This window comes from Chionomys nivalis, chromosome 2, assembly GCF_950005125.1.
Source record: "Chionomys nivalis chromosome 2, mChiNiv1.1, whole genome shotgun sequence".
NCBI classification, from domain to species: Eukaryota; Metazoa; Chordata; class Mammalia; order Rodentia; family Cricetidae; genus Chionomys; species Chionomys nivalis.
Window position 1 is genome coordinate 73,294,798 of NC_080087.1, and position 11,557 is coordinate 73,306,354.

General features: G+C 41.2%; 1 protein-coding gene across 1 annotated transcript; it reads right to left on the bottom strand.

Moving 5' to 3' along the window:
• Positions 1-5,778: 5,778 nt before the first annotated feature.
• Positions 5,779-6,726, bottom strand: LOC130870559 (vomeronasal type-1 receptor 90-like). Its single transcript, XM_057763372.1, has one exon. The coding sequence runs from the start codon at positions 6,724-6,726 to the stop codon at positions 5,779-5,781; it is 948 nt and encodes a 315-aa protein (XP_057619355.1).
• Between the last annotated feature and the right edge of the window lie 4,831 nt (positions 6,727-11,557).

An 11,557-nucleotide genomic window follows, 5' to 3' on the forward strand; every position in this document is an offset into this window, starting at 1 on the left:
CATAGGGGTAGGTTGTGAGTTCCAGGGTCCCACAGTGGCTGTCACAGCAGCAGGTACCTCCTCCATGGGACCCTTTATCAACTTCCCTCGTTGATGTTAGGTCATCTTACACTTCTGTCATTCTGCGAAACTGACTCAGGATCCTGGGCTCACCATGTGGCCCTGTGGTTGTCAGTTCTTTTTTTTAATTAATTATTTAATTTATTAAAGATTTCTGCCTCCTCCCCGCCACTGCCTCCCATTTCCCTCCCCAATCAAGTCCCCCTCCCTCATCAGCCCAAATAGCAGTGAGGGTTCCCTGCCCTGTGGGAAGTCCAAGGACCTCCCACCTCCTTCCAGGTCTAGTAAGGTGAGCATCCAAACTGCCTAGGCTCCCACAAAGCCAGTACGTGCAGTAGGATCAAAACCCCGTGCCATTGTTCTTGAGTTCTCAGCAATCCTCATTGTCCCCTATGTTCAGCGAGTCCAGTTTTATCCCATCCTTATTCAGACCCAGTCCATCTGGCAAGGCAGTTTCTTTATTAATCAATGAAATCAACACAAAACAGAAGACTCTCCCACATCAAGAGAGAAATAAGGCAGATGGAGATAGGAACTCATTGCATTCTGTCTGAGGACTTGTAGAGACAAGATACCCCCTTTGGTCTGAGGATTTTGTAGAGATAAGAACTAGTGGCTAGTTGCTCTGCTTCTCTGATCTTTCAGTTTTCACCCCCTAATATCTGACTCAGAGTTTTTTTTTTATTAAGACCAATTAGAACTCTCACTACACCACCAGTGTAGCATGGTAGACCTACCAGGAGTCACACCCTTTAAGAAAACTCACCCTCTGACAGCATCAATCAGCTGTCAATAGCTCCTCAGCTAGAGGTGAGACTGTGCCAATGTCCCCACTCTATGCTATTATCTGGTTTGTCTTGTGGATGCTGTCACAAGCACTGTGAGTTCATATGTGCAGTTGCCCTGGTATGTCCAAAAATAGCTTTTTTGTAGTGCCCCATCATCTGGTTTTTGTAATCTTTCCACCCCCTTTTTCTCATTGATTCCTGAATCTCGGGAGGAGCGGTATGATATAGATACCCCATTTAGGGCTGAACATTCTGCAGCCTCTTATTCTCTCCACCTGGACTAATGGTGGGTCTCTGTGTTAATCACCATCTACTGCAAAAATAAACTTCTGTGATGAGAATTGATACATGAATCACCTATGGGTATAACTGTAATTCATGAGGAGTCAATTTAATTCTATTCCTATTTATCAGATCAACAGCAGTAGGCTCTCTCCTAGGGCATATGTCCTACCTAGACTCAGGATCTTGGCTTGTTAATGGTGTCAATATGGGCTCAATTTTATGGAATAGGCCTTAAATCTAAGCACAAAGTGATTTCTTGCTTCCATGACATTTGTGCCATTATTACACCAGTGGGCATGTATGAAAAACATGTCATTATTGTTGCATTCAGGGTTCATAGCTGGGTATGAGTGATGATTGCCTTTCTTCATTAGTGACATATCTCTATGTATGTATGTATGTATGTATGTATGTATGTATGTATATATGTATCTGTATCTTCCAGCACCATGATCTGAAGCCAGAAGGTCAAAGCTTTTGTGTTAGTAGCTGCTTGATTTCTTCACAAACTGGTTTGTAGTATCCTCTGCGACAGGGTCTTACTGTTAGTTTCTCGAGGCCAACCAAGAACATTGGCAATAGCTTGTAATGTTTGGGTGTCTATGAAATATCACTGTATAACACTCTCAAAATAGGTAACTCGTGTCTATCAATTGATGAACAAATAATAATAATAATATATATTTTAAAATTAAAATTTAACATATGTGAATGTTCTGCTTGCATATATGTCTTGTATCATGTGTGTGTCTGGTGCCCATGAAGTCAGAAGAGGGTGTGGGAACCTCTGGAACTGGAATTACAAATTGTTCTACGCCACCGTGTGGGTGCAGGAACTGAACCTGGGTTGTCTGGTAGAGCCAACAAGTGATCTTAACTGTTGAGGCATCTCTCAAGACCCACCTATCCATTCTAACAACACTGACACAAGTATAACTCATAAATTATGACTGTTTTTCTATTTAAGGTAGGCTACATTTATTTGGGGAAATTTATTTGTTGAATGGTTATCACACATTCTTTAGAAGAGGGCTGTTCAAGTTGGGTGTCACAGCACAGACCCTCATCCCTAGTACATGGGAGGTACAGTCTGAGATTTAGAGGCCAGCATGGTCTACATAGTGACTTCCAGGACTACGTAGTGACACACTGTTTCAAGAAACAAAAATAAATAAATAAATGAAAAGGATTGTTCAAAAGAAGTTTTATTCAAGATACAATTAATATATTTCAAATCTTCTAATTACAAATTTTAAGAAAAAAATCATGAAGGAGAATAAAAAACTTATAAAATAGTCCAATGTGATGGTGCATACCTTCATTCCCAGCACTCAGGAGGCAGAGGCAGAGGCAGACAGATCTCTTGAGTCCCAGGCCAGCCTGGTCTACAAAATGAATTCCAGGAAAAGCCAGGGCTATATACAAAGATCCCGTCTCAAAACAAAAGAAAGCAAAATACATATAAAATAAACATTTTTGTTTTTTAATTAATTAAAATTTTTATTAATTAAATGTATTCATTTATTTTACATCTTGATCACATTTCCCCCTCCCTCCTCACTTCCCTCTCCCTCTTTTCCATCCCCCTTCAATCCACTTCTCTATTCCTGTTCAGAAAGAGTGAGGCCTCCCAAGGATTTCAACAAAGCATAGCATATCCAATTGAGGTAAGACTAAGCTCCTCCCCTTGTGTTAAGGCTGGTCAGGGAAATCCAGTATGAGGAACAGGTTCCCAAAAGCCAGGCAAAGCGTTCGGGACAGTCCCTGCTTCCATTGGTAGGATTCCCACATGTAGACCAACAGTCACACATATGTGGAGGGCCTAGCATATGTCACACACATGCAGGCCCTCTAGCTGTAGATCCATACTCGGTGAGCTTCTATGAGTCCTGGTTAGTTCTTGCTGTGTGTTCCCTTGTCATGTCCTTGATCTCCTTGACTTGTACAATTCTTCCTCCTCTGCAGTAGTATTGCCTAAGCACCATCCAATGCGTGGCATTGGGTCTCTGCATCTGTTTCCATCAATTACTGGATGAAGACTCTCTGAAGACAATTGGGATGGTCATCAGTCTACGAGTACAGCAGAATATCATTAAGCATCTTTATATTGACTTTTTCTCTTCAGTTGTGTTTGGTTCTCTCCTAGGTCTTTGGGACATCCAGTCTCTGGGTCCTTGGCACTTCAGGCAGTGTCAGGAGTGGGTTCATCCTTGTGATACGGTTCTGAGGCTGGACCAGATATTAGTTGGCCGCTTCAGCAATCCCCTCCTCCCTGCCCCACACATCCCAGAGGCAGGGCAGACTGTAGGTCAAAGTTTGTGTGACTGGCCGTGGTCCCAATCCCTCCATTAGAAGTTCACCTGGTCACAGGAGATGGCCAGTTCAGGCTCCACATTCACCATTGCTAGGAGGCTTACCTGGGGTCATCTTTGTAGATTCCTGGGAGTTTCTCTTCCAGTAGGTTTCTACCTGACCCTGAGATGTCCCTCTGTGGTGATGTTTTGTTTGTGCTCTAACAAATAAAGCTTGCCTGAAGATCAGAGGGCAGAGCTAACCATAGTGAACCATAAAGGTCAGGCAATGGTGGCATGTAACTTTGTTTCCAGCTCAGGGGAGGTGGAGACAGGAAGTGATATGACTGGGAAGAGAGAGGAATATAAGGCAGGAGGAGACAGGAGCTAGGCCCTTTTTGGTCTGAGGATTTCATAGAGGTAAGAACTCTCTTGGCTGGCTGCTCTGCTTCTCTGATCTTTCAGCTTTCACCCCCTAATATCTGACTCTGGGTTTTTATTATTAAGACCACTTAGAGTTTGTACTACATCCTTCCACCTACCAGTCATCTCTTTCAGTACTCTCCCCCTTCTTCCGCCCACCAAACCGATCCTGCACGTTCTCATCTCTACCTGCCCCCAGCCCACCCATGAGATTTCTTGTATTTCCCCTGCCCAGAGAATTTCATGCAGCCCCCTTGGGCCTCCCTTGTTAAATAGCCTCTCTGGGTCTGTGGATTTTTGCACAGATATCCTTACTTTACGGCGAATATTCACTTATAAGTGAGTACATACCATGTTTGTCTTTCTGGGTCTGGAATACCTCACACAGGATGATTATTGTTCTGGTTCCAACCATTGATCTTCAAATTTCCTGATGTCATTTTTTTTTAAAGATTTAGTTATTTATTTATTATGTATACAGTATTCTACCTACATATATCCTTTAGGCCAGTAGAGGGCATCAGATTTCATTACAGATGGTTGTGAGCCACCATGTGGTTTCTGGGAATTGAACTCAGGACCTCTGGAAGAGCAGTCAGTGCCCTTAACCTCTGAGCCACCTCTCCAGCCCTGATGTCATTGTTTTTAACAGCTGAGTAACACTCTATTTTGTAAATGTACCATTTTCTCATCATCCATGTTTCTGTGAGGGTCATCTAGGTTGTTTCCAGGTTCTGGCTATTACAAATAAAGTGGATATGAACATAGTTTAGCAAGTGTCCATGTGATATAATCAAGCATCCTTGGTTATATGCCCAAAAGCGGTATAACTGGGTCTTGAGGTGTATCGATTCCCAATTTTCTGAGAAACTGCCATATTGATTTCCAAAGTGGCTATATAATAATTACTTAACTTTATATCCTTGCTACAGTTTTCCCTTTCTCTTCTCATCTCACTCCCTGACCCCCCCGACCCCATTCACTCCCCCTTCATTTCTGTTCAGAAAAGAGCTAGCCTCCCATAGACATCAACAAAACATGGCATATCAATTTGCAGTAAGACTAAGCACCTCCCTGTGTATTAAAACTGTGTAAGGCAACCCAGTATGAGAAATAAGGTCCCAAAAGTCAGCAAAAGTGTCAGAGACAAACCCTGCTCTCACTGTTAGGAGTTCCATAAGAAGACCAAGCTACACAGCTGACAGGGACATGCAGAGTGCCTACATCAGTCCTAAGCAGGTTCCCTGGTTGTTGATTCAGTCTCTGCAAGCGTCATGAGCCCAGGTTAATTGATTTTGTGGGCTTTCTTGTGATGTCCTTGACGCCTCTGATTCCTACAATCTTCTCTCCCTTTCTTCAGCCAGATTCACTGAGCTTAGCCTGGTCAAAATATCAAAATAGAAAACCACATGTTTGCCGGGCGGTGGTGGCACACGCCTGTAATCCAAGCACTCGGGAGGCAGAGGCAGGCGGATCTCTGTGAGTTTGAGTCCAGCCTGGTCTACAAGAGCTAGTTCCAGGACAGGAACCAAAAGCTATGGAGAAACCTTGTCTCGAAAATAAAAAAAAAAAAAAAGAAAACCACATATTTGAAAAGTCTATCTCTCTATCTGTCTGTCTCTCTGTCTTTGTATGTGTGTAGAATTATGTGTGTAAAATGTATGTGGGTGTCACAGAGTTAAACATGATGATCTTTTTTTCAAAGCTCCAAAGTATTATAAATTAAATGGACAATAAATATGAAATTATCGAAATGTTATGGACATACTTTTTATTGAGACATAATATTAAAAATCTAAAATTGGTAAATGTACAACTTGTGTGAATTCTAACACGGACCAAATCAAGGATTCAAGAGCCACACAGCTTTCACCTTATCACGTACATCATTAGAGAGATTTGTTTGTTGAGGAGGACGTTTGGCCTTCATATCATCCACCAAATGCTCTTTGAAAACAGGTAATTCTCAGTATTGATAAAGAATAAATAAACTGGGAAATTATTTTATTATTGCTCATTAGTAGAAATGGGCAGAGAGTGGGGTAGAACGACGACACAATTACAACAATTATCCCCAATGTTGGTATTCTTTCATGTGAATAAAACCCATAAAGGGTGATGAAATTGTTCAACCAGTAAAAGATCACAAAACAGCTCATCATCAGCAAGATGCTGTGAGTGGCTCTGAGCTCAGGAGATTGCTGGCTGGAGAGGCTTTGGCTACGGAGATACTGGGCTCCCTTGCGATGTTTGTAAAGGAGAGTCACCATGTAGAAACTGGTCAACATCATGATGATCATAAAGAGAACGTCTCCTGTTATGATAACACCCAGGAATAATTCCTTAGTGCGGGAATCGCTTAGTCTTATTTCACAGTAAACATGATAATATCCATCACCAACATCAGTGTAATTGATTTTTGCTACCACAGTCTCAATGACGTGCACATATATGAGCAAGTTGATGAGCCAGGAAAACAGGAAGGAGCAACAAGTCCATGTAGAGAGTTTAGGCTTAAGCCATGCCCACTTAGAGTTACTGGGAATGATGGTGATGGCTTGGAACGTGCTTAGAATGGAGGTAGTGCAGATGGACAAACCCCGGGTGACTCTGAACACATATAAAACTGCCTTACAGCCGGCATCATCCAGAAAGTGTCTGACTCCAAAGGATGACATGATATATGATATCATAGCAAATATGACTGTCAACATGTTGACAACCACCAGGTGCATGAAAATGGGATTGATAGGTCTGCTAAAGCGGGATCTGACTAAGAAGCTGTACACATACAGCATGAAGAGCAGTGAGTTCCCTATGACACCCACACAAAGCTGGGATACGAGGAACCCCCGCAAGATGGTGTTGCTTGGAGACATCACCTCAGTGATGTTTTAGATATTAATTAGGCTTGTCAGGCCTTCACTGAAATCTAAGTGGGTTCAATCATAACTAATTACATACTGATGTTTGTGGGGAAATATACTGATTGACACTTCAGGAGGAGAGAAAGTTGGAGAAATGCCAAACTCCTTTGTTTCTCAGGTCCAGACGTGGTGCCTCGTGGAACTACATTCCAGGGAGTCTTGAGAACATCAGAGGACGGAAGGTGTTGAAGCAGGTGTGCTTAATGCAAAATTCTTCTGCGTGCTGTTATATTAAGTGGCAGGATCTGTTAATAAGTGGAAATGCAAATTTGCATGTCATAGGGTTTTTATTCAGTAGCTCATCTTATGTATTTTAAAAATCCTGTTTGAAAGGTCTGATCTTTCCCAAGAAGACTGTATAAAACAGAGACAGTAACATGAATATTTAAACATCTTTACAGTTTTGATTGCATGCAACACTCTCCCAAGGTATTTATCTTTAAATTCTCAGTAAAGGGGCTGTAGAGTTGGCTCAGCAGTTAAGAGCACTAGTGGCTCTTCTAGAGGACCCAAGTTTGATTCCTTGCATTCACTTGAGGGCTCACTACTATTTTTATCTCCAATTTTTAGAGGATCTGATACCTTCTTCTGGCCTCTGTGGGCCCCAGACATGCACAACCACACAAACATACTTGCAGGTAAAACACTTGTACACGTAAAAAAAAAAAAGAATAAAAACAATTATCCCCCAAAGTAGATTCTCCACTTGGGTTTTGTCTCTGAGTCCAATCCTCTGTCATTAGCAAATTTCTGAAGCAGTTTAGGAGCTCAGTCCCTGTGAAGAGCTGCAGAACACGAAGGGACAGTTGCTACTATACGTGCCCCAGTGTTGACAGCATTCTCAGAGAAATATATTTTCTGTCACCATTTCTATTATTTGCCAGGAAATGAACAAAACTGTAGGTTATAGTGTTATGTGAAATAAGGTAGTCTCACACAGGTAAACACCATATATGTGCTCACATGTGGAACCTGGTAGAGAAATTTACAGACCCAATGGGAGACTCTTAGCAATGTGTAAGCAATGGAGGTTGGAGAGTGATGTAAGCCATGGGAGAGTATAATGAAAGTCACATTTGTGGATGTGTGTAAATGTCATAATAAAACATGCAAATGTGGTATGTATTTGCCAATAAGCCTTCATAAAGGCTCAATAAATTAACAACAATAACAAAACTGAAATTGTACTACAGAGACTAAATGTGTAGCAAGGAGGGTGCTTGTTTGTTCCCGGCCACTTTTCCCTGAAATAATCACACAGAAACTGTATTAATCAAATCACTGCTTGGCCCATTAGCTCTAGCTTCTTCTTGGCTAACTCTTACATAATTTAACCCATTTCTATTAATCTGTGTATTGTCACGTGGCTGTGCCTTAGTGGCCAAAGTTTCATCTGGCTCCAGATACATGGCTTCTCCTTCACTCTGCCATCTTTCTCCCAAGCATTCAGTTCTGTCTTCCCCACCTAGCTCTGTTCTAACCTATCAGGCCCAGCCAGTTGTCTTTATTCATTTATGGTAATCACAGCATTCAGAGGAAAATCTCACATCATAAACGTATGATTTTTCTATCATATTTCAAATGTAGCATATATCATCACTCAAGCATGACATTCCAGCTACCTGTTATTATATCCATGATTTAATAAAAATGCAAACAGGTCAGAGGTCATTGTTAGGTACAATTACATTGTGTAAATGCTGATGAGCACATAACTCCAGTTCTCATGGGTACATTAGATATTTGCTCTTTACTACATTGCATATGCTGTATGAGATTTAATGTTAATGAACATGTAGACAGTTTAGGTGGAAAAAGAATGACAGAGGAGCTGGGGAGATGTTGGCTCAGTGGTCAAGATAACTTGGGTTGAGTTTGCAGCACCCACATAACTGCAAACTACCATCTGTAACGCCAGTTCAAGGGGATTCGGCCTCTCAGGCACTGCACACATGGTTGCAGATATACATGCAAGCAAAACATCTGGCCATAAAATAAAAGAAATGGCCAAGCAGTGGTAGCACATGTCTTTAATTTCAGTATTTGGAGGCAGACAGATCTCTGATTTGAAGCCAGCCTGGTCTACAGAGTGAATTTGGGACTGTCAGGACTACACAGAGAAACCCTGCCTTGAACAAACACATACACAAATCAACAAATAAATAAGTAAATGGAATGACTTGGGGGTCACAAGGGCAGTGGGTTGGAGGTTGTGATGGGTCTAAATCATCCAAACATATTGTAAAAATGTATGAACATTTCAGAAGATGCATATAAAATAGTAGTAAAATGTTTTTCAACAAACCAACAGAAATATGTCATCTTAAATAAATAATGCCACACAAGGATACTGATAAGGGAAAAGAATTACTTTCTTAAGCAATCCCATGTCTTTTTTACATTCAAATTGTATTATTTATCTTCTTATTAATGTTTAATATATATATTTTTCTTTTGAGATTATAAGGTAATTACATCAATTCACCTTCTCTTTCCTCGCTCCTTATCCTCCCATGTATCCTCTCTCTTTCTCTCATTCAAATTCATGGCCTCTTTTCTTTAATTGCTGTCATGTACATTCATATAATGTATGTATTGTGGTCTGGGATCATCCTGGACCATAAATTATTTCTCTGGACCAGCGGGGAGGCATGAAAAGAAAGACACAACTACATCATTTTATCGGGAGGAGTTTTCAGGGGTCCCTCATGAAATCCTGAGTTCACATCCTGAAAATTCACACGCGTTTATTCTCCAAACAGCTTTTATACAAAATGTAAACCGAGCAAAAAGTTCATTCACGTTCTGTTTCCTAGGTAGCCAAGGATCACCCCTTTCTAGGGGATCTCCCAAAATTAGAAAGAAGGAGCAGAGCAATATTAGCATATCCTGGTAATGTTTAGGATGGCTTCAGTTTGTTTAGGATGGTGGCAAGGTGACCACCTCCTGTGTGGCCAGGTGCAAACTGTGGCCTAAAAATTTGGCCGCCATACAATGTAAAATTATGGGCCTGTATAAGATGGCCCTACAATGTGTGGAATTCCTAAGTACATAAATACGACCTGCTCAGTCTCTATAATGTTACTTGCATGCATGTTTTCAGGGATGACCATTTGGTATTGGACAACCAATTGCTGTGCTCAACACTGGGAAGACTATTCTTTCCATTCCCAGCATTCCTTGCATTTCCATGTCTTTAATTATAGAAAATTTAAATTTGGGTACAGTTCAGAGACATGGATAAATTCAGACCCCTCTAGCAGAAAGAGTATAGCCAAAAATCTAGCAGGGAGAGAAGAACCAAAAATCTAGGTTAGCTGGTTCAGTGATCCTGTTTTAGGAACTAGCTGACCAAAGAGTTAGATTATAACCTTGAGAAACAGGGAGTTACCCCCTTGTGATTATCACTAGTATTTTTGGAATTTTCCAATGATGCCCCCCTACCCCTTTTGGGTTATTGGGTTACGGTTTCATCCCTTAAACATCTCTTCTCCCAGTTACTCGGGTTGAATTCTACCCCTGTGTGGGAAATGAGTTTCGGCCCCAGTGCACTGGTTCTTGTCCTGTCAATAAACCTGGTGTGATTGCAGCAAGGATGCTCTCTCATGAGTTCCAGGGAGTCGTGTTATCCTGAGACTTGAGTGAGAGTCTCCCTGCTCCAGGGGTCTTTCACTGTTAGCATTCAGGCACCTGTAGTGGCCTACCCTAGGGGTCCTGAAGGAAACATCCTCAGCTCCAGCCACTAAGTGCACCCCCTGTGTACATTATCTATGTTCCTCTTTAGACGGTGGGTCTTGCCCACCTTCCATCTCTTTCTCTTTCTCTCCCTCTCTCTCTTCTGCTACTTTTGACCATGGAGACCAGTCACTGAACCCTTCTCTGTCCCCTTTTCTGCCCCTTCTCTCTCCTCTTCCAATAAACCTCCCATGAAAGCCCTGCTGTATGGCATTTTTAAAAATTTAGCAGGTACAGAAATACTATGACATGTGATTTTATACAGAATATCAAACTTAGAAAATTACAGAGTGAAAGCATATAATGGGATATTTCAAGAAGTCTTACAATACTTGACAAAACTAAAGGACATGAGAGAAATAGCATTTAAGTGGTCTGAGTGAGACCATTTATATAACTAACACACACACACACAAACACACACACACACACACGAGGAGAGGGTCTCCCCAAGTTTCCCTGGCTGTCCAGACTATGTAGATCAGACTGGCCTCATATTGGCCTGCCTTTGCCTCCTGAGTGCTGTGGTTAAAGGCATGTTCCAGTATCCCTGGTCTTGAGACCATTCATATCTTTAAGATAGGTAACTCTCATAGCACAATCACTACAAATACAGATCTGTCTCTATCAGACACACAGATGGGGGTGATAAACAACACTGAAAGTCATAGCTCATTTGCCCTTTTCTGTAGCAATTATGAATTTTAGAGAAATTACACAAGTATTTCTCAGTACATTGAAAACAGAAATCACATATTAGTAATTATGTAATGAATAACCTTATCATGAAAACAAATTACAGGGCTGGGGAAATGCCTCTGACTCCAGTTTCAGGGATCTGACACCTTCACAGAGATGAATGCACAGGCAAAATATAAATACACATGAAATAAAGTAAATAGTTATTTTTAAATAATTTTTAAAAAGGAAAGGAATTACAGAGTCTCTGTGACACGAATATGTGTGGATAATGAATGAGAGGTTTGAAGATGCAATGACATTAAGAGTGAAATTAAAAATGGACCCTTAGATTAGGCATTGAATCCAA

Coding starts and splice junctions, on each gene's coding strand:
- LOC130870559 (XM_057763372.1), bottom strand. CDS start 6,726: ATGTCTCCAAGCAACACCATCTTGCGGGGGTTCCTCGTATCCCAGCTT.